This window comes from Aphelocoma coerulescens, chromosome 13 (genome assembly GCF_041296385.1).
Source record: "Aphelocoma coerulescens isolate FSJ_1873_10779 chromosome 13, UR_Acoe_1.0, whole genome shotgun sequence".
Classification (NCBI taxonomy): domain Eukaryota; kingdom Metazoa; phylum Chordata; class Aves; order Passeriformes; family Corvidae; genus Aphelocoma; species Aphelocoma coerulescens.
In genome coordinates, this window is record NC_091027.1 from 170,280 (window position 1) to 195,946 (window position 25,667).

Sequence of the window (25,667 nt, forward strand, 5' to 3'; positions counted from 1 at the left end):
CCTTTTCACATTTCAACAGAAAACTCAAATGACTGCAACACCACTTTGAGGATCCCTGAATGAGCAAAGGACTTGCCCAGTCTGTTCCTATTCAAGGAGTCTTCTGAATGATAAAATGATCCAAAATCATCAGTAGCACACCTTGGGGCACAGCCTAAAATAGTGGGTCGCAAAGAGTACACGAGCATGGCAGTTGTACCCAGAGCCTCAGGGAGTGCACCAACTTGGACGGCAATGCGCACTGCAAGCTACACATCGGACACAAGATTGGTAATCACATCTCTAGACTCCATAAACAGTCTCTCAAGACTCATTACCAGTCAAGGACCCCAAGGTCACAAGCAGCATCTTGCACATGGTGATTAACCATCTCATTGGCAGAGAAACTGACAGGCACATTTTTTGTAGGCATTCCCAAAATATTTAGGATCTTCCTAAGAGAGACAGTAGTATTTCCTGACAAAAAGTGTTGAGAAAATTATCCAAGTATACTACCCAGAAACTAAGAAGCTCTTTGCAAAGAAAGGCAGATGATGGACACCACAGCACTGCAAAAGAATGATCTAAAATCCCTCATAAATCAGAAAAATATAACAGGATGAAAAAAAAAAATAAAAGGAGACTCCTATGCACCCCAAAAAAGTCAGGACAGGAAGATAACTGCATGTAGTGGGAAGCTGGCAATGAAGTTTCTAGTCAGACAAGCAAGGGTGTGCTGCACAGTACCTTCCTCCAACTATCAGGAGCTGGCCAGAGGAGTCATGAACAGGAATGCGGCTGGTGGCACAAGTCATCTTTGCAGTTCTCATGGCTATGTGCTAGTTGTGCTTGTGCCCAGGGAACCCAGACAATGTGCAGTTCCATAGGACAGGCTACACTTAAACGAAAAGTTCTCTACTTCTGTCAGGAATAGACTCTGAGTGCTAAAAGAGATACATGCAGCCTGTTCCTCCACCCCACCTCAGCATCTTGTGATCAACCACAAATAAAAATGGAATGTGACTGCCAAGCGCACTAGCACTGTAATAACAGACTAGCCGACAACAAGCATTTCTCCAGAAAAGATGATGAGGAACTTAATGGTCTAGCATCAATGGTCTCAACTCCAGGTAGTTAGTGAAGGTAACTGTGTCAGAGGCAGCTGCAGAACCAAGTGTCAAGAATACAATTCGAACAGTGATGGACATCATCCTCTGTTAGAGCTGTGGGTGCACTTCCTTTGCAGCAGCAATTACTCACCCATTTTTTAAGATTCAGCTTGTCTGACCAGGCTGATCTTACTGATTCTCTGGAGAAGTCTAAGCTACAGCACTACAGACTGAGATCTGAGCAAGTGGCTATGCTGAGAGCAGGTCTAAGGTAAAGTCTGTTGTCTGAAGGGCTAAGCACTTGATGGCACCTCAGACAACCCACGAGAGTGCTCCATGCATGAGTTGCTGAGTCCAGAACAACACTTGGGTTCCCACTGGCTGTAGGGCTCAGGGTGAGATACTGTATCAAGTAAACCCAAAATTCAGTAGACTACTGCATTCAGCATTTTCGCTCTTGCACATGCTGCAGCTGGAAGGAATGGACCTTTCCCTGAGGCTATAAAGCATCAAGTGTGGATGCACACCGGAAATCAGAGTGGATTCACTACTGGGTTGTAGCAGAGCAGAGCAAGTTCAGCACAAAGCACACTACAACTGAAAAGGTTGTCACAGCAAACACTCTCATAATGGTAAGCGCAAGAGTACATGGGCTCGAGTCACTATAGCATAGAGTGAACAGGGCTGCTGTGTCCCCTGTTTTCAGCTACAGCTGAAATATTCATTCACCATATTCAGTCAGGAGCAACTGGCCAAAGTCTGAATAGGCTCTTTTTACCAAGGTACAGACTGCAATTTCAGGACACTTATAAGCAGCAAGGGTTGGACACTTATCACCTACCTGGCCTTGTTTCCAGCATTCCCTGAAGATCTTCCAGTTGTTTTTGTTGCTGGGATCATGAAGGCAAAGAAGTCTACCATCACACAGCCAAGAATGGGAAGTGTGTGGATCCAGCACATTTAATCCCATCACCATTTCTTTCACTTCTCTCTGTGTGTCAGCTAAATTACTAGCTCGTTTTGCAGTATCAGATGTCTTCTTATTTTCCACCACAGAAGCAATGATATGGTCCAAGAAGTTTGGCAGGCTGGCTTTACCTTTGGCCCCCTAGAATATGTAAATCCAGAGGTAAATCTAGTCTTGCAACAGTGTAAGTATTAACGTATATCTGCTCTCCTTCAGACTTAGTCACAGACACTGTGCTACCAGGAAAACATGCATCAGAAACAACTTGGCTCAGAGACAGACATATCCAGGTAAGAACAGAAATGGCTATGGTTCTGTTTTACAATGGTAAAAGTTAAAATAACCAACTACAGGCTACCTATAAAAATATTATGCAGACATAAAATAGTAAACTTTAATGATCTAAATTCAGCTACTTTGATAGTAAAAAAAGTTCATATTTTTTCTAACTTCATTAATATCTCAACTCTATTTCTCCATTTTCCTCATCCCATTACTAAGGAAGTGAATTCAACCTTGGGACACGTAAGCTGACGGATATGTAAACACTAAGCAAACAACGACAGAGAGAGAAGAAAGTGCTTCCTGTATGTCAATGGAACCATTAGTAGACAGATTCTCTGGTTCTGGTTGCCATGCTCCTCAGGGGACATTTAAAACTTAAGGGGTGTTTAACATTTGTAGCAGGTTAGCAACACAATCTTAAACTTTGTTTTAACTTAAAAAAATAAAAAGCCTGCCCATAGGCCTTGTTTATAGCAAAAAACTTAAGACACTAAATATATTTCATATATTCAACAGAAGATAAACACTTACTGGATCTTTATTCACACATTTGCAGGAGGGGGCAGGGGTGTGATAGATTTCTGGTAGCAAAAACCTTCTCATTCAAGTGAAAAAAAAAATCATAAACCAATCAACACCACTCCCTCCTCCCTCCCAAAAATTGCCATCTTCTTACAAACTAGAGGTCAACAGATAAAAAATTTACCATATACAGAACTATCAATCTAAAACATAACACTATTCATTACTGAATATATCAATTCAGTAAAAAATACTTATGGAATTGTAGAAGAGTCTAGGTCCAACAGAAGATTTAGAGATCATTTGGTGTAAATTTCTGTTGAAATTAGGCTTCGTTCCCCTGGGCTGGGTCATGCCAAACTTTAACTTTATAGGGAGATTAATTCACTTCTCAGGGCAGCCTATTCTACTGCTTGCATGTAAAGGGAGAATTTTTTGTTATATCCAGACAGAATTTCTCCTGAAGCAACTGGTATTGCCCCTTGCCCTGTTAGCCATGCATTCTTATGAAAGGAGTACCTCCCTATTCTCTACAACCATCTTTTAGATACGGTAAGATTGATCAGATCCCCAAAGCATTCTCTTCTCTAGGATGCATAGAACCAGTATCTACCACCTTTCCAAATGTGTCGAGCTCTCCAAAATGCTTTGATCATTTTTTATGGCCCTTCACTGGATCCCATGCAATTTTGCACTGTCATTCTTCAACTGGGGAAATCAAAACTGGAAGCAGTGTTCCAGGTGTGGCCCAACAGGGGCTGAGTGAAATAACCACATTCCTTGATGTGCTCCAGCTGTATGCTTCCTGATGCAGACCAGGACTGTTTGCCTTTGCAGCTGCAGGTGTGCAGTCCTGGCCCAGGTGCAGCTTGCTGTCCTCCAGAACTCTAGGCTCCCTTCAGAGGAGCTGCACCACTGCTAGTCTGATCCCACTCTCTACTGCTGCCTGGAATTATACTAGTTTTCTACAGCCCATCTTAGGCAAGTAAGACTAGATCATAACGTCATCCGCTTTGGATGGTCTTAAAAGTGTACCATTACTCTGATTCTCTGGAGGCCGTAAGACAGATAATATGCAGTTTAACTATTAAAGACAATGCTTATAGCTCTTCACAACAGACTGTCAGTGCTCCAGGAACATCAAGATGATGCTCTTCATGAGCAGCAAGTCCTGCTTCTCTCAATTTGAGGAATGCAACTGTTGTTTCTCAGGTATGTTTTGTTCATTCTACATGAAGCATCCAGACATTCAAGTCAGGAGCTGGACCAGAGTTCTCCACAAGTTTTTTCAAATCGAAATTACTCAGTGAAGATCAGAAGTCAGGAAAGTGAAAAAACACATTACACAATAGATCTGATTAGATGTGGTGAGAGAATGCATAGAGTTGCTGGGACAGGGATACAAGTTGAGACAGGCTATCTCAAGCCTTGAAGGAGTAAGTTGCTTTGAAACAAGTGACCACAATTTCTTCACCTGTACTCAGTGATGAGAGGCAGAAGTATTCTTGGATTCACTTTCCTGTAGCAGCAGCATATTTTCATGCACAGTTCCCTCTACCAAAACCAACCAACATGAACTATAATCAAGGTTCCAGACAGTCAGCCAGCCTGCCTGGCAGAGAGTTAAAAAAAAAGTCTGCTATGAGACAAGCCATTTCATCTTCCTCCTTACTCTATCTGCCTAAGCTTTTGGAGAAAGTATTAGCCAAAAAGAACTAAGCGTTGATAAATTCCACAGAATCTATCCTTCTCCTAAACTAAATGCTTCTAACCATGTCAAATAGCATTGATTCGTTCAGGATTTTTTCGAAGTTATTCCTTCCAAAATGGATTAAAGTATTGTTATTCCAGAATAAGCACTCAGAAATAGCAACTACACCTTAAACTCACAGAATCACAGAACCATGGAATGTGCTGAGTTGGAAGCGACCCATCAGGATCATCAAGTCCAACTCCTGGCCCTGCACAGGACATAATAAGAATGAGCACGTTGTCCAAACATGGTTATTCAGCTGTCTGCTGGACATTTTGTCCAGAAGGATATTGAGAGAGATGTCATCAAAAACTTACTTCCAAAAAAAATTAAATAAATCTACTGGCTTTCCTAGATGAACAAGGTGGCCCCGTCATAGAAGGAAATCAGGTTCAACAAGTAGGACTTTCACCCACACAAAGACATGCTGGCAGTGACCCAGGACTGCATTGTACTCCGGATATTTTCCTACACTTCCCAGAATAATCTTTTCCATTATTTCACTGGGCACTTAAGTGAGCCTGACAGGCCTGTAGTTTCCAGGGTCCTCTCTTTGCCCTTTTAGAAAATCAGGACAATGTTCACCCAGCTTCCAGTCATCTGGGACCTCTCCAGATTCCCAAGATTGCATGAAAATCGTTGAGGAGGCTTTGCAATCACATCAGCAGCTCTGTGAAGATTCTCAGATGAATCCCATCAGGACCCACAGATTTGTAGTGATCCAGCTGGAGCAGCAGATCCTGCCCAAGCATATTTTAGCTCAAATGCCTTTCAAGTATACATAAGTTTAAGCAACTGGTTTACTATTGAGTTTTTGTCTTTTTTTCTGTGGTATGCCCTTACAATATTTTTAAAGGTGTGAAATTTAAAGTGAGCTTTTATAGAGATGCTGATTATCAACTAAACCATTTATAGGCTGTATTAAACTCATTTTCTTGGTCTCTTCAAAAGAACAGCCTCTCCTCAGCAGTAGTAAACTAAAATTCTCTACAAATTTGTGGAGTGGTGGGTTTTGTCAAGGTATTACATTTGTTTCAACTTTCAAGAGTAGTATACTATAAAAACATATAGATGACAATTGTTCCCTAGAACAGATATCATTGAAAGAATAAAAAATTATTTACCGTAGAAGCTGCAGAAAAGACTGGAGGAAAGGGGATTCCTGTGTCTGATGGGACCTGTGGAAGCTTTCCTGGCCCTGTATGTAGCAGATCTCTGAGGCTGGAGCCTTCAGCTTTGTTGCTAGATGTCACTGGGCCCAACAAGAGGCTATTAAACAGCTTTGGGGTTAGCGGGGAAACTTTCGTACTGGAGTTGAAGGAATCTAATCCAAAGGGTGAATGGGATTCTTTATTAAGCACTGATCTCAGTGATCCTGATTCTGCAAGATAAATATAAACATTACAGGGAGGGGAGAGGAAAAAGACCCCAAGAGGCAAAGTTAAAATGATCACAAAGTTTTCTGAAATTATTTGCTATTGCATTAAATAGGATATTGACAGAATCTTGTGGTAATGGTAAATTATCACTGTAACAGTGAATGAAGCACCTCAACAGATCTGATCTGAAAAGATGTGTAAACACACAATTTTTAATAGATTCAATTAAAAAACATTTCCCTGACTTTCTGAATTAATGTTTTGATATTAAATATTTCAAATTTTAATGGTAGTCAAAATATTACAGTGACTAAGACCTGCAGAACTCGTGAGTGATTCACCAACATTTAACATCAACACATAAAGTAGTCCCTTCCAGACACATGGACAGGAATAAATCCTGTGTTAGTCATGCTACCTCTGACATCTAGGAAGTGTATTCACTCAAACTACTGAGTATTGAAGATGCTCTAAGCTTTCATCTAACTCTCCAACTGGACTCCAGTCTCAGTTCCTTGGAAATGCACTCGTCACATAGCACACAAAAGAGTTATATTTACTTCAACTGTTATAAAGTGACAAAACGGCATCTGAAATTAATTACTATCATTTTACACCAGGATATCAGCTTCTGAGAAAATGAATACATAAATTGGCACAGAAATAAAGTGTGAGTGACAAGACAGTATTGTCTTCAGCTATATCATCTTTCCAGCTTTGCATTTTCTAAGCCCATAGAACAAAACTGGTTCTAAGAGGCAAAGGAAGAAAAATTACCTTGTTCTTTTCTATTTAGGGCTAGACACTCTCACAAAGTATAGCAATCGAACAGTATGTTATCATTTGTCTTTTGATTCCAACCCCAGAGGGCATTTCCTCTGCTCACCTTTTGTTTCCTCTTTTGCTTTTTGCGTTGCTAAATCTGCAAGCCAGTGTAAAGCTGACGATGGAGCTGTTTCTGGACAAAGTGGTCTGTTAGTCTTTACTTCAGTGTTATTGGTTGGTAATGTCTCCGTTTTTGCAGATTCTTCTATCCTACTATCAGTTGCTTCAGATTTTGGTACAGTGTCCATTTCTACTTGCCCCACTGCTGCTGTCCCTGCTCCAGTGGAAAAGGTGTTCTCGTTTCCAGAGACTGATGCACTAGGATTTACAGTTGGAAGCTAAAACAAAAAAAAAATAAACAACTGCTAAATTTTGAATAAAGGGAAGACTTCCACTTGGAAGACATTTTTGATATCCAATGCATTTGGTTTTGTCTGTTGTTTTTCTTTTTCCATTTGCTATAAGCACACAGTAAAATTAATTTATGCTAAGGTAGCAGCACAATACAGGAGCTTCTTGTCTGCGTGTATTCACCTTTGCACTGTGGTGTGAATTCTTACCATGTCATCATTTAGTCATCTTTTAACATAAGACCAAACTTTCTGATTTCTTTCTTTTTCGTTCTTTCAGGGGTTTTTTATTACAGGAGGATTTTTTGTATCAATAGTAACAGAACTGCTCCAGATTCCTTCAGGAACCACAACAAAAGAAAAGCATGTATTCCAAGCTACTCATAGTAGTTTGTTTTAAAATACAGCATCAATATGAATGGCTTCCTACCCAATTTCTACATAAGAGTATTAGCCCAAATAACCACTTGGTAGATAACAGATGCAGTTCATGTCCCCAGAAAATGCCCCAGAAGACTTTTGCTAAACTAAAACACTCAGAGTACATATGGAGAAACTAAAATTCACAATAGGTCAGCCTAAAGGATATAACATCTTAATAGATCTTAAAAATGTAAATGTCAAACAAGGTAATTTCAGCTTCAAATTACATACCTGTGATATTCCATTAGTGACAGCTGGTCTCAACACCGATTTGTTCTGTCGGTTAATACATGGACAATTGGCTTTAATACCCCATTTGCCTCGTGCTGCATGAACCATGTCTCCAATATTGTAAAGCGCTGTAAATAAAGTCAAGTCTTTAATATCACATGCAAAGAAATCTAAAAAAAAGGCCTAAACTATATATTCAAAGGGGTGGTGTTTTTCTAGTATTACTGCAAAGTATCTTTAAGGTCACATAATATATAACAATACATTGTCCCTGAACAGTATGTGACGAACGGTGCTAACGCTACCTTCATTATGTCAGTGAGAGGCTGTCAAACCCGGCCAATCCTACAGATTATCATCTTCTCCTACTATTCCATGTAGGGTCCAACAATACTGCAATGAGGTAACTTTGAACCACCACAAGAAGCTAGATAACCCTTGAAGCAATGCTGAAAGGATCTGGAGCACAGGTGTTCACCTCTATCCTCCTGGTACACAGAGAGATGTAATGAATTGAACAGGTGAACACCTGGCTGCATGGCTGGTGCCATACTCAACAGTTTTGCCTTCTGTGACCACAAATCTACTTCTGAGAAGTCAGGTGTCTTGGGAGCAGATGGAATTCACCTGCCCAAGCAGGGCAAGAGAGTCTCTGCCAACAAGTTGACCAGCCTTATATGGAGAACTTCAAAACTAGATTTACTAGGGGGAAAGGAGATGCAGGTTTGAGCAACAGACAAGAGCCAGGGGCTACTTAGCTATTAGGAAGCAACAGGGACACACCTGTAAAATAACTCAAAGGAATTTGGGCATGTTCCTGTCAAGAGGGGCAAGGCTGATAGCCCAGCTGGAGAGCCTCTTCATACTAATGCATGCAGTTTGGGTGATGAGCAGGAGGAGCCAGAAGCCACTGTGCAACTAGAAAGCAACAATCTAATCTTTTATCACAACGCGATGGAATGAATTAAAGAACTGGTGCACTGTGGGGACGTGTTCTCCACATAAAACAACATACTGTCCACACAGAGCTGTCTTTGAAAAACAGTGATTAACAGGTTGAGAACTTATGCGTAAAAATTAGGGACCAAGCCAACAAAGAAAACCTCACTGCTGGGGTTTACTCCAGTCCACCCAGCCAAGGGGAGCCTGTTGACAGTGTGTTCTTACTTCAACTACAGGAAGCATCATGCTCACATGTATGATTAGGGAAATTCAATCACCTTGACATCTGCTGGAAAAGCAACATAGCAAGCTGCAAGCTTTCCCTCCCCCTCGCCAGAGAAGAAAAATAAAAACAAACCATCCCCAAAAAACTCCTTCTCGCTACTTAAACAAATTTACTGATACAACTTAAAAACAGCTGAGCACAACAAGTCACAACTAATATTAGAAGGATGCACACTTCAAATCCACAGTTTGATCGTACTTGGGTTACCTTCCCTTCAACCCTTCTGCTGTAGCAAGTGGGAGTGTCCTCTAAATCCATGTTAGAAGAGGTATCAGCTACAACATCACCCATCTTTATATTTTTTCCACTTGCTTTCTCAGAATTAATACAAAATTTGCTATTTTTCCTTTCATGTTTCAAGCATTACCTGTACCAGGGATGATCTGTGTTGGCATGAGATTCTCTGGTTCATGAGACTGACCCTTTGCACACTTCAGCCACGAGAAAACTTCTTCATCACCAATTTCCTCTGTCTCTGGAATAAAGAAAAAACCCAGATTTTGTACTAAAACTTTACCATACAGAATATTTGTGCATTAATATTGTTTCTTTAGATTCTTTACAGTGCAGGAAACTAACCTGGTGATCTCAGCAGTAAACTATAAATACAGACCATTAGGACTGCATATACAGCAACTTCTGCCTCTTCATAGTATACAGCTACCACAGTAATTTTCCCTCAGTCATCTCTAGTAGCTTATTTTCAATCACTAAAAATTTTGGTTTCTAACCTCAATTTTTAAAATATGATACTCTTGTTCTCATTATGCTTTTCTAAGTTATCATAATGAATAGACAGCACTATTCACACTTATTAACATCCAGTATTTTATACATCTGCTCCATATAATAATGGAACTCTCATGAATTAATCTTACTGAGATTGCCATTTGTTAGCATCCATGCTACCAGAGTGGTCTCAAAACAGTAAAGTACACAGAAAACCCCAACCAGGTATCTGCTTTCTCATGCCTCTATTTCCTAAAATTGAACTTACTGAACTTCTTCCTGAATTACAAGTCCTAGTGTGTCATGGAATCAAAAAAAAAGAAGAAAACTTTCCAATCTAACTCCTTGTTAAAGACAGCAGCTCTCTGCAGTGTCTGCTTACTAGTTCCCCTTGCGACAGTTCTGAACTGTTAAGACACTACTCAGTATTTCTTTTATACTTTCTGAGGAAAGGACAGAACTATATAGTTGACTGTCTCAGCAGACACTCTATGCCTGCTAATGCTGTAATTTTAATAATCACATCCTAAACAAAGAGATAAAACACAGGTACATAAGGAAATAGATAAAACACAGGTACATATGCAGCATACAAGACAAGTTCCAAACATGCAGCCTTCCAAGCTGATACTCAGTAACTCTCTCACAAAACCTTCTGCAACTTCCCAGAAACTATTCCCTGACTATAGTCAGTTCAAAGATTACAGTGGGGAAAAATGCCCAGTACTCACCACTGCGTGGACGGTTCTTCCTCAGCCGGTAACAGTCCAGACAGACCCCAAAACCACACTTCCGACAAACCCAATGAATATTGAAGAGTGTTGTCTCACATACATCACACATCTCCCTCACACCACGTACTGCTCGCTTCCATGCCACCTTCTCTATAGAGAGAAGGCACACTACGAATTATTGATTTGATATTTTGCATTTCTCCCACCTAATTTGAGAATATCACAGCAACATTGATAAATTCACAGCAACATGACCTGAAGGCAGAGTATAGAAACACATACTTTTTACATTCATAGCCCCATTCTTTGAGTTGCTAGTCCAGTGACACTATAAAGTTCCCATTTCTAAGAATAGGTAAGGTCAGGTATCAAAAGGCACACTACAAGGAAATGCAGCACCTTACAGTGTTCTGTAATAACTGAATTTAAAGGAGCACTAATGGAACTTCCAGCAAAATTACAAATCTTCTGCTAGTTTTATGAACAAGGGATGTCAATACATAAAACCATAGAGAATGTGTATTTAGTTTCACTAATCAGATCTCTGTTAATTATTCAGATTCTAAACCAACATATTTGCTAAGGAAGGGGCTCTCCGAATGGCTGCCCTTGTATGTTCCAGAAACTAAAGGGAAAAAATCAGATAGTCAGTTATCCATGTGATAAGCTAAACCAGCTATCTTTTTTTTTTTTCCTTAAACCTTTTCCCCTTGAAGTGCAAAGCTGGCAACTAGTTGCTCAGCTAAGTCCTTGCGGGCTGAATGAAGGTATTGCTCCCTCAAAAACCGTGAGCTTTTACATGATGTGCCTGGAGCATAAAAGGACACGAATAGATCAGAAAACCTGTTCATTAAAGCATAGCTGCTCAGTGTGGTAGGCGCTCTGGCTTATTTCTATTTTCTTAGGAGTATGAGCCAGCTGATTTCTGCATTTAGTTATTAAAAAAATAATTTAATGTCTGGGACAGTTACCACTAGCTTCCTTGGTAGTAATGTTGCACTGATCCAAAAGGAAGTCTCAAATGCTGGTCCCACAGTTACACCCAAGGAGGTGAACATAGCCTTCTCATTGGAAGAGCAGGAGAAGCATTTCAACAAGAAATTATATGACATTTTCAATTCTATTCCACTGTACTGTACACGTATTATACAGAGAGGATGGAAAAAAAAAAAAAAAACATGACAAAAGCCCAACTTACGATGTGGCTCTACCATCATCATTGCCTCCTTCTCTGACATAACAAGCTGGCAGAACTGGTCCCCAACATTGGCCAGGATATATTTGGAAGTTTCCAGATCGATCCCCTCTGCAGGAGAGGGAGAAGGAATCCAAAGGCTCATGGCATCAGGGTCACTTTGTTGTGGGTTCAAGAAACCTTCTACTCGTAGTATACCTTTCCGGGTAAATACCAGCCTGCACGAAATAGGATGGAGTAATTGAGAAACTGCTTAACCACCTTTAATTAACTTATAATGACATCTATATCAGAACATAAACCCAGAAAGGGGGGGAAAAAGACTTCAGCTAAAGTGCTATATTCTACAGACAATACACTTATTATGCAAATCCCAGTAACACAGAGAATAAGGCATACAAAGCTGTGGCTGCAACACCCACTAGAACAAATCCCAAGGTCCTGGTAAACACTGGTGGGAAATTCCACCTAAAAGGAATTGCTACAGCTTGTTAAATCCCACTTCTCTATCCTATTAATAGAAAGAGATGACAAAATTCGATTTGACCTGCTGAATGATGCTGCTTGCAAAATTCTGAATGGTTGTCATTCTCAATTTTAATTCATGTGAAAGTTTTTCCCAACTTTTGAGAAAACGGTATTTCAGTTCTGGCTAGGGCTGCCAGCACTCGGCAACTCTTCTAACAGCTCACATTAAGAGATATGCAAAAATCCTTGTCGCACTGCTCTCCCCATAGATGAATCACTACTGTTTTACCCGTAGCTGTTGACCCTCCTAATCCTTGTGGGGTAAAAGATGTAAAAATGTACGACAGAACCCTAAACATCTCCTGTCAATATCAAAGGTAACTTCATTTTTAAGCAGAACCCATCTTATCTTTAACCTCAAGCTAGATTAATTTTTAACAAGTTTAGGAAAAGAAGCAGCATGCTTACTGGATGGGTGACACATACTAAAAATTCACTTCATCCTTTACATGCCAGAAAGTCAACGAACATACTTTTGGAAAAAGATGCGTAGCACTTGCTAGAATAGGCAGTTAAGGAAGACGAAGAGAAACATGACAGGTCGAAACACAACAGTGTAAGACATGTACGCAACACAGAGAGAACACAGGCATAGTGTTCTAACTCCTAAAATTTAGTCCTGTACTTAACAGAATCGGGTCAAACATTAGCCTCATGCTGGCAATGTTCAGTTACTTGCTGAGTGGATTAAAATTTTACCTTTGTTCTCAATGTCTTGTGAAGGAGGGAGAGTTACTGCATACAAATTGCTACCCAGAAGTAAAATTCTACCCAATAAAGCAAATTCAATTTCCTGAGGCTGTACCTGGCAGCTCACTTAGTATCCTACAGCTTTATCTTTGAAAAGCAGCTCTTTCCGGCCCAGTGAGGGAATTCCGGTCAGGTGATGCAGTGAAATGCAAGACACTCAAAACCTTCATTATTGTACCCCCAAGCATATTTAATAAGTAAAACATAATTACTTTGTGCTTAGACATGGCCCAAGCTCTGCACATAGACTACATATGAAGAAAGGAAGAATTTGAGCACCTCCGGAAATGGAAGAAGCGACATGCCACAGTTGAGTCATCCTGCTCTTGCTCCTTAAATTTGCGGTACCGCTCCAGACGGCACTCCCGACACTTGTGCAGATGTGGAGCTACATTGATGCAAGAGCCATCCTGGAGAAAAGGCTCACCTGACTGCTTCAGCTTCCTCACCTTACTCATATCTTTCAGCACAGACTGGCCAACTGGGTGAGGCAAAGTAAAAATCTATTAGTTAACTGAAACAGCAAAAGGATACTGGCTCCAACAATCATCTTTTCAGAGATCTGTATGTTCATACCCACGTAAAACCAGAAAGTCTGTTCAAGCCTGCAGCATACCACACTTCTGTTCTGACAAATACATGCTTAAACATTTCTCAAAGCGAACATCAAATTCACATACAAGAAGCATTAAGCTTCAGCCTTGTAAGCATCCTGCGTGCTGTCTACTGAGCATGAATGAGGTTTACAACTGTGGTTAGTTCACGCAGTTCATTACACAGGAGATAACCCAGTATCCCACCTCTTTGTGCTTCCAAAACATTATCCGCATTCAAGTCATCACCTTTTAGGGGAGCTGTGCGGGGCCGGCCCTTTGGGGCTTGTTTCCCCTTTCCTTTACCCAGCAGTAATTCTGCATTGCGCTCCGCATTGGGGCCTAGCTTCGCCATCAAGTGGTCTGGGATACCCTTCATACAAGCCTTAGCCTGCAACTGGTCTTCAGAGTCACTCAAATCTGACAGGTCACTATTTGTACTGGAGTCAGAGTCCTGTTTGGATGTTAAGCTCCGCTCATCTAGCGAGAACCTTTTCACAGCTTCAAAAGGGGCTTTGTTCTCCTGTGGAAACTCTACATGTGAAGAGAAAAGGGTAGGTGGATGTCTGCCAAACACATTAGAAAAAGTTTTCAGAAGAGGATTGTCCTGCTGCCCAGGCCCAACAGCTGGTTTTTCTTCTGTTGGGCTGGAGGAAAGTGTGGGCATCTCGATAGGCTGTGTCAGGTTGCTGGTCGGTGAGCTGGAACGGCCATTCCCTACAGTGGAAGGGCTTTGAACACCAGCAGCAGCTGTTGAACCAGAAGCACTGGAGATCAGCTTTGAGGAGTCAGTTGTTATAAACAAGGTTTTCTTCTTAGCTGAAGAGTCTGTAGAGGTGAGTGTTTCTGGCCAGCCAGAAGTGGCCTTATGACCCACAGGTGTCGAGGGAGCACAAACCCCCGTCTGAGATGAAGATGCAAAGCCACTGAAAGGACTAAGTTCTGCTTTCTCAGCAAATGCCAGGAAAGGGTTTGAGGGTTCCTCTCGTGATAGTTTTGGGGGCTGTAAAAATAGGTTTTCGTGACTATCAGGGGGACGAGTATTCAACAGACCTCGTGAAAAGGCTGGAGTAAGGGTAGGCATAGATTCTACAGGCAGCTTCCGCTCCACAGAACTACCAGACTGGGCTCCCGACTTAGTGTCCACTGAAATAACTTTACCTTTACAAGTCCCAGCACCCACACTCTCTGTACATTGCTTGAATGAGTCCCGACTAGAGACATCTTCAGTCAAGCTCTCTGAAATGACTGTGAAATAGTTACTGGAAGGAAGATTCTGGGACATGCACTGAAAAAACAAGTTCTTGGATGAATCAGAATCTTTCTGAGCTTCTTGTCCAGTACCACAGCCAAAAGGAAATCCAGAAGGTTTGCTTTCTGGAGCCATCACTCCATTTGATTGGCTCCTTCCAGCCCCAAATACCAAGGACTGGGAAGCACTTGGAAGAGAGACTCCAAATCCAGAAGAAGTCAAAAGTGAATTTCGGGAATTCTGAAACAAAATTAATAAGCATTAGTCTATTATAGGATTGTTATTTCATTCAAGAATATTTTGGTTCATGTCATCGTACCATTAGCATTCTACTTACCCATGTGGAATAGAAATTTCCAGCAGACATACTTACAATGAAGAAACTTCTTTAAAGATTCCTACCCACAAGCTATTGAAACTGAAGACACACAAAGAAAACTAATACTTAATGTCTTATCACACTTTAGAACAAAGGTGAGACACAAGACAGGTGAACTAATTAATACAAAAGCAACTTAGTAAAACTGCTGATCATTTGAAGTCAAATCAACAACAAGGGAACCTTAATTGAAACTGCTTTGGAATACCCTTCCACCTTTCACCCTCACCCAAGATCATTCTGATAAGCTCCATCTACTTAAGTAGCACCGCTAAAATAAGTAACTTAGTTTGCAAGTTAATTAAACAAACCAAGCCCCCTAGCAGTTAGCAGACAAACTACTGGTCCCAGCAAGCCGCATCTGCTGACAGGTAGATAGATGCCTAGGACACGGTGCCTTCCAGGGAATTACTCAGTAGAGGTTAAGCACAAAAGGCTTAATTTTTATGACTATTAAATACTAGAAAGTTTTGTGAATGGCAGATTTCTACTAGAACCATAACTGTGATAGGGAATATTCACTTGCTCTCTTCTCAGTTGGTACTTGTCCCGATTTTCCAATTCTGACAGTCCTACTGTAACTATTATATACTGGGATTAATTCCTCATAGAATCATTTATATCAGCTCTACTCCTTTTTTTTGAGTTTCCACTTAGAAATCTGCTCATCATTAACACAATTTTATTTCAAGGTCATGCTAAATACAACCACAGACTCTGTGCAACACATCCTACTGGTCACTAGTGTCCCTGCACACCTACTCTACTGCATACTAATGTCTAGCTTGTTCCTCATTACCAATCTCCAGCTGTAATAACTTTAATAACCTATTAACAGTTCTTTCAGATATTAGAATTTCAGATATTTATTTTTAGAGATAAAAATAATTTTAGAAAACTGAGTTCTAGTAGTTTTAAAAACAATATGAATTTGAATGGAAACCAAGGTTTTGAAGTCATCTCAAGGACCAAATCACACTATGATACAGTAGACAGTCTGAAACAGTAACACATGTGAACTACCTACAACACTCTTACTGATTTATGTCAGGTTCCTTCCCTCAAAAAAAATAGTTTAAAATGGACTAACAGTCTGCCTGCCAACTCTGAAGCCAAATTATAAATGTTTTAAAAAAGTGATTTGGGGTGGGAGAGAGGGAAAGAAGGACAGGTGATACCGTAATTTCTTAGTATAATTACACAGTCTGTAGTTGCTCCCAACTCTGAATTTATTTATTTTTTGGGGGGTGGGAGATAGAAGAGGTCATATTACATTGTATTATGCTCATTATGCAACACTCCTGTTTTCAACAATTCTATTTCTCCTTTACACCTTACCACCTAGGTATCTTTATCCCAAGGTAAACATCCAACCCTTCCACCAATTCCATTAGCTAATACAAAAGACAGGGATGATAACAATGCCTTTAACCTCCAGGCAATCACACTGGACTCTCTTAATGTATCTCCCGTTTTCTCAACTTTTTTTATACAGTAGATGGCGAGATTCTTTATTTTTGTTGTACTTACTGAGGTCAGTTTTTGTTTTGTTTTGTTTTTACAAATCTTCATTTGATTTATTTAAAAAGTCTTCTATTTTAACAGGGTTTCCCTTCTATTTTTCCACTCTTTCCCTTGTAAACAAAGACATAACTAAAAGGTCTTCAAGATGCTTTCAGACTGAGCTCTCATCTCAAATACTTTAATTATTTCTTTGGTTTTAGTCCTAGATTGTATACAATGGAACTGGCTCATTTTACTACTATATAGATAACACAGCTCTAACACACAAGACAGGCATCTCTTAAAGGTCCTCTAAATGTAGGTTTATCGTTTTTCTGGTTTTGAGGCTTTTTTTTTAAGTAACTTGAATGTTCAACTCAGTATGCATTTTCACGCAGATTTGTTTATATAAAGGCAAGAGATTTTAAGCAGGTTATCTGCCATATGACACAACAAAATTAATTAAGTGCAGTGCTTAGTGTTATTTTAAAGCTGCATTTCTCAGATTAAGGCTGAATAAGCATAAGAGTGCTACACAGTTGTCTCTTAATACTCCTTCACCAATCATCTTAATTTTCTTTTGAGTAATTTCTTAGGTCAGGTAACAGGTTTTCTTCGGAAGGAGACAGACTCAGGAGAGAAAAAGTAGGTTTTTTCAATTCCATGGACACACATTGTAACAGGAATATGTTGCAGAACATCTGCTGCAAACACATAAATCTTTCTGAAACATGTTGGATCATGAGCTACTCACCTCTCCCTGGGCTTGGGATCGGACTGTTTTCAGTTTCTCCTGTCCAGTAACAGCTGGCAAACTGGTATCAGAGATTCTCACAGTTGTCGGTGTCAAAGCAGGTGTAGTAACTGCAGTTGTAGAAGTCACTGTGCCTTGGCCAACCTGTTCCAGTGATTTTCCTGCCTCTTTACATCCAGATCCAACTAGTAATGGTTGTCCAGTCACAGAAGAAAATGGAGTGAAGGGCAATGGTGTGTCACCACCAACTGGCTCATCTTGGACTACTAGTGTTCGGCCATTCTCTTTGGTGTAAGTAGCAAAACGAATATTGCGATTAATCTGAGGAATAAATGAAGGCAACTGCTTGGCCCTTGGATCCAGTCCTGTTTCACTACTGGAGACTCCTTTCCAAGGACCTCTGCTTGCCTCCCCTCCGTCACTACCATTGCTATCTGCCTCACACCTCTCCTTTAGCTTCTTTGTTGCAGGATCACAACCAGGATCTGATACATTTTTCCTCCTCCTTCCATCCTTTCCCTCCAGGCTTTCTTTCTTCTTTTTCCCTTTAGATGATGATTTAGCTGCTTTTAGGCCCCCTCCCTGTAATAGACAAAGCCATGCAATCACTAAACAGAACAATCAGGATACCCATTCAAAGAACTTCTTTTCTGTAAGAACAGAATATATTACACTGCTCTGAAGTTTAGGAACACTTTATCAGAAACTGAGACATCTAAAGAGAGATGCTGTGAGCACAGAACACAAGCATTAAGTGCAGTCTTGTCTTTTTTGTACTAGAATAAGATCTGCACAAGAAATTTTTTAGCTGAGCTACCTTGCTGTAGCATGAACGTCACGCCAAATTTTGAGAAATATGCAATACTCCAACAAAGCTCTTCATAATGTATGAATACCATCTGCACACTAATTTCTTCTCCAAGTATAGACCCCACGACTCTTTTCAAGGGCACGCTGTCTGTCCACTACACAAAGCCTACAATATTTTAACTACAGGAGATAGCTTGCCCTTTAGCCTAGGGTAAAAATTCAGGTTCAAATGTTATCATGGAACCACTCAACTGAAGCAATGAAATGCCACAAACACACAAGCCTGCTTACAAGGCAGAGAAGCCAGATGGCAATTTTTAGAAATGCCTTAAAAGGTCTGTGAACCAGCATAGAATGATCCTTTTAGAAAAAGGCAGCAACACTATGCCTTAAAATGGAGAACAACCACCATGGTTACACTGTTACTGATCCCCCCTCCACGATCCATGCTAAACTTAGTAAACAGGCCTGAACAAAAAGAGAAGATTGTTTGAAGAAAGCTATGACCATCAAAATGGTAAACAAAATTTTCCTGTTCCAACTTTAAGAGGAAAATTATTAAAATTATCCAAAATCTACAATGAACACTGCAGAATTTTTTAGTCCTTTCCAGATTTTACTTATTTCAGATCAAAAATTTTATGAAGTTTCATACTGTATATACAAGACCTGAACGAACTGCTGTACTACCTCGCTTGGAGAAGTGTTATCCATCACCACATGAATTAGTCGAGGATCCACCGACTTTATCTCACCACTCTAATTTTTATACGGATTGATAATGAGGAGGTAGGAGAAAGAAAAGCAGAGGTTAATTTTTAATTCAAAGTATATAGTATCAACATAAGAGACCTAAATACACAGTTACTGTGCAGGCCCTCTCCCATTTACCTTTTCCTTCTGTCTCACTTTCTTAGTAATACTACAGCCTTCCAGTTCACCTTCTATCCTTTTGCTCCTTCTCTATTTCAAAAACTTTCAGATTTGATTCCTACTGCTGTTTCCTTGTATATTTGTTCTATTGAGCATTTCTAGAGGTACTCATGCATTAAACACAGCTCTTAAATTTGATTCAACATTGTTCCAGCCCTCTGCATGTTCACTCCGCTAGGTGTAGAAAGGACTACTGGAAGAAGCACATCAGTTTAGCCTAAGTATCCTCACCAGTTTCTCCCCAAAAGGAGCAACAAATATGCAATCTTTGTATCTGTGCTTGGAGGTTACATTTTTAGTTCTTTTTTTAATAGGCTGTGTGACATCATTTATTCTGGAAAGTCAACATAATAGGAAAAAATACTACAAAAATACTGTGAGTCACAACACAAATAATTACTCATCTTTTAAAGCAAAAAAACAACCCAAAAGAGTAAGTTTGGGCGAAGCTGTCATTCTCCACATACAGATATTGAGGAATGGTATTTTAGGAGCACCAAAGCAGTGCTTTTATTTTTACCTCAGTCACAGACACCTCCATAAGACGAGTTATTGGATCTTGGTGGCTCACAACACCACAGAGCCAGCTATTTTCATCCTCTGGTTGATAAACTTTAACTCTTTGGCCTTGGACACTGTAAGGACCTGGAAAATAAGGACTTTGAGTACATTTTCCAAACAAGCTTTGCGTCATACTAGTTAGGAGTCATACAAAAAAATGGTTCTGTGCACTTAATTAGGACTTGACGTGTCATCTTCCATGTGGAAAGAAATTAAAACACTAGGGCTTCTGCTGCAAATTCTGTGTAACCAGGCATTTTATCCTAAAAAGTCAATAGGTCCTCATTGTTGTAACTCAAAGCTATTGTGACAACAAAATGAATACAGTTTACACATAAAAAAACCAAACGTGAAAGACCAAAATTAACTCACTCCTTTGACAAAATCATGCTGGATGGGGGCTCCTTGCTAACTAAATTATTTTGCTTTCCAACCTACAGGTTAGTAATCATGCAGCTTCAACCCAGTAAACAGTCCCAGTATTCTGACTTAGTTCAGATGTGTCAAATCCCAGAAAAAAACCCATGTGTTTCAGAGTAGAAACGTATTTGGATATCCAACATCTCTAAATCAACCAGTCTTAGTTCTTTCACACAGGTAACAGATTATCTACATAAAGGTTTCCTCTCACCCTCCCCTTGCTCTCCACATCAGCATGCTGAGCTTTCCTCCTACCCTAAGCCCAGACAAAATAAACCTCTGCTAATCTTGGATCATCAAAATCCACCTGATCCAACAACCTGTTGTGACACAGCCATAATTAGGCACTTCAGAAGAAGGCTTCGAACTGGACAATTCTTAAGCTACTTGCTCATGTAAGAAGTATTGTCCTCATAGAACTTCTACGAATACACATTTTATTTAACCAAAAGGCACCAAATTCCCTTAAGAAATACATCATCCTTCAAATGTAAGACAGTGGTCTGTCTCTAGGGTGCCTCCCTGGCACATGAACTCTGCATAGAAATTATTTTAGCACTTGACCAAAATGACCCAAATCTGACAACAAAAGCCACAATCAGGCTTAACCCTAATACACAACCCAGACAACAGATAAGGTACTAACTCTCTGCTGACCAGCCACATCCACACGTATATTCAACTTAAACAACTGATGTATTAATTATCAAAATGTCAAAATTTGAATTGCCATTACAAAAGAAAGTTTCTGAGGATCAGCAAATACAAAAGAACTTCAATTCTCAATTTCCACATTTACAGAACAGACCCATAGAAAAGGACCAACACTTTAAAAATTCAAAACTAAAACTTAAAATAGGGAAGCTGTAAATAGATGGATATTGTCCTACTTTAACTACATCTTAAGTGACCATTCCCAGTAGGTATTTCTGGTTGTATCTCAGCAACTGCTTACCTGTATCTGTGATAAAATAATGTTTCTTTGTAAAGAACTTGCAAAATACAGAAAATTGACCTTCCAAATGAAACAGTAACAGATACTATTACTATCCTCCTTCACAAATTCCAGCATAGTCTTACAGCTGTTGCACAACGAAGTAGCTCCGAGATAGAAAACACACCTCACCTCTACTAAATATCTCCTGAAGCTTCTGGTCACTGATCAGTGCATTGACAGATTCTCTTAGTGAAGGCTGTTCCTGCAGAATCTGATTTTGACTCTCTGTTGCCATCTGCCAAAAACAAACAGTTTTAACAAAGTACAGTCTTCTAGGGTAATAGAATCATTAGGTTTTACAGGACAGCTCTTCTTGGACTGCAGTCAGAGATGACAAACAAGAAAAAAAAAAGTACAATTAAAAAAAAATATTACTGAACATGCCAGGAGGAATAAAAGAATTAACTATGCAAAAGCTGTTGCAAAACTTCCACTGCAATTATCAGCTACACAATGACAGCTAGCTCTCCAACTGAACAATGTAGAGAGTATTAGTACTTTTCGCATGCAAATGGAGGTCAGTGTAAGGACCTGGCTATGCAGGGAAACAAACACAAATACGTGACAGGGCAGTGAAAGGAGAAAGATGGATATGTTGGTGGAACAGTAAGAAAAAAACAAAACTAATCTGACAAGCACAGCCCAAAGCTAAATTCACATTTTAACTGAATACAGTTCAAATACCTGAAATAAACGTAATCCACTGGCATCAGACAGGAAACGTAAATGTCTGTCCAGAAGAAATTCCACTGGGACCACAGAGCCTAACCCCAGTTTATCTACTAGAGGAGTGAAGGTCTGTGACAAACAACAAAAAAAAGGAAGTTACCAAAATGACTGAGCACACATACATGCCACCAACAATTGATTTCACAAGCTTTTTAGATTATAAAAAACTAAAAATTTTAATTTCTCAACTTGTACCTCCCAGTGCTCAAGTTGTAATGCAAAATATTAGTCATTATGTCTAAGCCAATAATTCTTGCATTACAAGCAGGAATTACAGACAACTGGATCCACTTTTTCATTAGATCTTAAAGCTGAAATGAAAACACCTGTGGTGGTATTTGGTTTTTCACAGGTAAACACCTTCTGATGCTCAGGTTAAAAAAAAGCTTTAGTTAATGATTCAAACTATCTAACGTATTTCAGATATAGCCTTATGAAAGGAGTGGTTTTATTCTTCTACAGAAGTTAGCTGTAAGGAATTTATATGCTTATTATTGAATGAGAGAATTTTTGGCCAGTGTTTTGTGAAAAACTAAAGTTCATAGCAAGTGTACTATTGATGTTCAAGATGCAGGGCAAATCACTAAAAATACCTAGTGGATTCAGAAACCTTGTAATAGCAAAATCAGACAACCTTATAAAATAACTTGCTGATGGAAGAGGATGTTGCCAGCAAGAGTCTTTGAAGTGTTATTTGTCTCATGCTCACACTTACATGATTTTAACACACAAGTATTCATGACATTTTTCCCTTAACAGCTCTCATCAAGTTTGTTTACACTCCATTCTCCTGTACACAACAGTATAAATATAAAAATTTATTTTCTCAGTTTATGTAGAACTATTTCCTGAAAGCAAACAGGACTACAAAAAAGAGACAATGAAGAATGAAAACACATTCATAAGTGATATATCTTAAACAAACAAATAAACAACAAAAAAACCCAAACAAAAACAAACCAAAAAGCAAAATCCCAACAAAACCCACCATCCCCCACACCCCTGAAACATACCATCCCCATTGTAATGCTAAGTAGTTGGCTACCCATTGCAAATATGTACTCTGGTGCTTTGACTAACTCCAATCTCCATTCCCATACAGTTATCTGGGTAGGCCTGTAGTACCTAGAGAAAGCTTCAATGCTCATGTGGATGTCCAGAGTAGGGAAATATTTTTTCAGCAAGCCTACAGGTAAAGCTCGAGTTGTAGTGGAAATACTCTGGAATCATTACACAGTCAGCACGCAGACTATGGTAATACACCCAAATCACTCGGATTTTGACCTATTTGGGAATCAACTGAAAAATGCTGTTACTGTGTAAAAACAGTTTCCCAGGTGAAACTAACTGGAGTAACTTTTTGGAGACAAGCTGGAAATAGACTGAAAGGAAAACTTCACCCCTGGAAAAAACACTCTCTCCAGAGTCTCTGCTGTAAAGGCCTGGTTTTCTTCTGCTTTAAGCCAAGTGCAATAAAGAAATCCTCAGAGAAAGACGCAGTGATGAACTTGCTCAACTTGATCATTTCGTGGTGCCCAAGTGCCCCTTTAAAACACTAAATTCAAATTCTACCAAGGCACACAATCCTTGACGGGGGAAAAAACGTTTCAATGTAGCCACGCAAAAAAGGAATTAAAAAGCAGAGTATGATCCCAAGTATTCCAAGGACTGTGGGAGGAGAAAAGAAACAAAAGAAGGGCCAAATAATAAAAATTAAACAGCATAAAAATGAGGGAAGGATTCTCACATATAATTTTTCCTCTTCAGATGCCACTAAGAGAAGAAATATATAAGGAATGCTCATCACTATATACTACTCATCAGGATGTTTGCAGAATGGGTATATTCAGATATGCTAGCTAAAATACACTGGCTTTGTTTTCAAGTGTCATGACATGTAGCTGCCATGTAAACAGCAATATGGTTAACCACATCAAGAAACATGAGAAAATTTTGCATGTCACATTAGTTAATGCTGACAGCAAAATGGAAATAAAATTTTTATATTCGAAGTGGCCAATTCAATATGTCAGGCACAGCACGCAGTCTGTTCTCTTCCCCAAGATGCCTTCTGGTATACCTACTTAATTGATGCAACAGCCTTTACCATACAGAGCTCCGGAGAGTCCTTCATAAGACTAAAAGGCTTATTCTCACAATTCAGAAAAGCCTAACATACATAAAATTTTAAAATAGGGCAAAATGATCTTTTCAGATATATAACACATTTCTTCAGAGACTAACTTGTAAATAACACATTTCTGTAAAATATGTCATAGCAATTCCTGGGGCAGGAACTGGAAGCATACTGCCTCTCCAGTGCTTTCCCAAAGGCGCTATTAAATGCCAGTTAAGAAAGTCCTATTAGTAAAAGTCCGTCCCCAAGAAACTTTTGAACCTGCAAAACGGTGCCCTGTACAATATCCAAGCCTCAAGTTTCACAGCGGAGCTGATGAAAACTTCTGAGGAGCTAAGGGCTTCTGGTCAAATACTCACCAGTGCAGGCCACTGTGTCTGCGAGATTCGAGTCCCCTGAAGCACAACTGGATCATTTCGTGGTGCCCAAACCAATGATCCTTCCAGCAGCAACACTATAACTTCTTCAGCATGGACTTTCACCCATGCATGTTGGTTCCAGTTACAGCCATCAAATTCCACAAAGATCTGATTGAAAAAAAAATTAAAAGGTATTTAATCTCTTTTCAGACACTTAATAGAAAAAAACATTCCTACAATCCTTACGGAAAATGAGACAGCAGCTTTAGTAAGAAACATCACGATAAGTATTGCAATATTAATACTGAGAACACATCTGCATAGCTATCAAATATTACGAAAGAAATGGGAATCAAATTCACAATTACTAACCTATGACCAATTATTTATCCCCAAACACACATCAGTGGCTCCAAATGCTGCGTTTTCCTATACAAAATTAAAGACATGAGAATTGTTCATCCCAATACAGCTAATGACCCAGTGCAAGCCTCTTTCACAGGAGGATTTTTTAGAGAATTTCAACACTCTTACTTGGCACTTCAACAGACAGCCTGTATCAGTATGGTTAACTGACGCTCACAGAACTAAATGCTTCAGCCTGCAAGGTTTGTGTTTACAAAACCCACTCTAAACCAGACGTTTGTCTTGTCTTGTACATTATTAAAGTTCCTGAACAAATGCAAATATTTTGGATGACACAAGATTACCGAGAATTACCTACTTGTTAATTTTTTAATTACCTTATTTACAAGTGTAACAATATAAACCACACTACACACGCTGCAAATCTAAATCACTGTTCTGAGATATCATCCTCCTTTTTTCCCCATCACAAAGGACAACTGTTAAAGTCATATGAAATGACACGGCAAGAATGCTAAGGTTACAAATCTCATTCCATGTCCTAACAACTGGAGCTATTAAGAGCTAGAAAAGTCACATTCCAATCTCTCATCTACACAACTTACACACTTGCCAAATATAATCAAACATGTCAGATGAACGGCAAAAAAATTACTAATCAGTTAACGAACACTTTAAGCTGGACAGTCAAAACAGAGTTTTGTAACCATTAAAAGATCACTGGGGAGCGACAAGGTACAGAGACAGACAGCTCTCTGCTTTACCAATAAACCCTATTAGAAGTATTAGAGACCGCTTACTTCTCTACCCTACTTCTCCCCCCAGACTCAAAAGCTCAAAGTCCAAGGGAAGAGGGAAGGAACATGAAGTAATTCTCCTGATGAATT

At 39.6% G+C, this 25,667-nt stretch overlaps 1 protein-coding gene across 4 annotated transcripts in view; it reads right to left on the reverse strand.

Annotated features, from left to right (window-relative positions):
- The window catches only part of KDM3B (lysine demethylase 3B), a 50,499-nt gene that overhangs the window by 18,360 nt on the left and 6,472 nt on the right, over window positions 1-25,667 (reverse strand). Inside the window, exons 2-16 of one of the 4 annotated variants that reach the window (XM_069028653.1) lie at window positions 24,415-24,582; window positions 21,874-21,987; window positions 21,319-21,424; window positions 19,732-19,856; window positions 18,969-19,037; window positions 17,469-18,050; window positions 13,830-15,072; window positions 13,267-13,468; window positions 11,713-11,927; window positions 10,512-10,664; window positions 9,419-9,526; window positions 7,824-7,951; window positions 6,881-7,157; window positions 5,740-5,996; window positions 1,930-2,196 (exon numbers count right to left, since the gene is read on the reverse strand). In XM_069028653.1, coding sequence (XP_068884754.1) covers window positions 1,930-2,196; window positions 5,740-5,996; window positions 6,881-7,157; window positions 7,824-7,951; window positions 9,419-9,526; window positions 10,512-10,664; window positions 11,713-11,927; window positions 13,267-13,468; window positions 13,830-15,072; window positions 17,469-18,050; window positions 18,969-19,037; window positions 19,732-19,856; window positions 21,319-21,424; window positions 21,874-21,987; window positions 24,415-24,582 — 4,014 coding nt within the window. Of the gene's footprint in view, window positions 1-1,929; window positions 2,197-5,739; window positions 5,997-6,880; window positions 7,158-7,823; window positions 7,952-9,418; window positions 9,527-10,511; window positions 10,665-11,712; window positions 11,928-13,266; window positions 13,469-13,787; window positions 15,073-17,468; window positions 18,051-18,947; window positions 19,038-19,731; window positions 19,857-21,318; window positions 21,425-21,873; window positions 21,988-24,414; window positions 24,583-25,667 lie in introns of all 4 variants that reach the window. The other 3 variants (XM_069028651.1, XM_069028652.1, XM_069028650.1) reach the window with 3 other exon arrangements.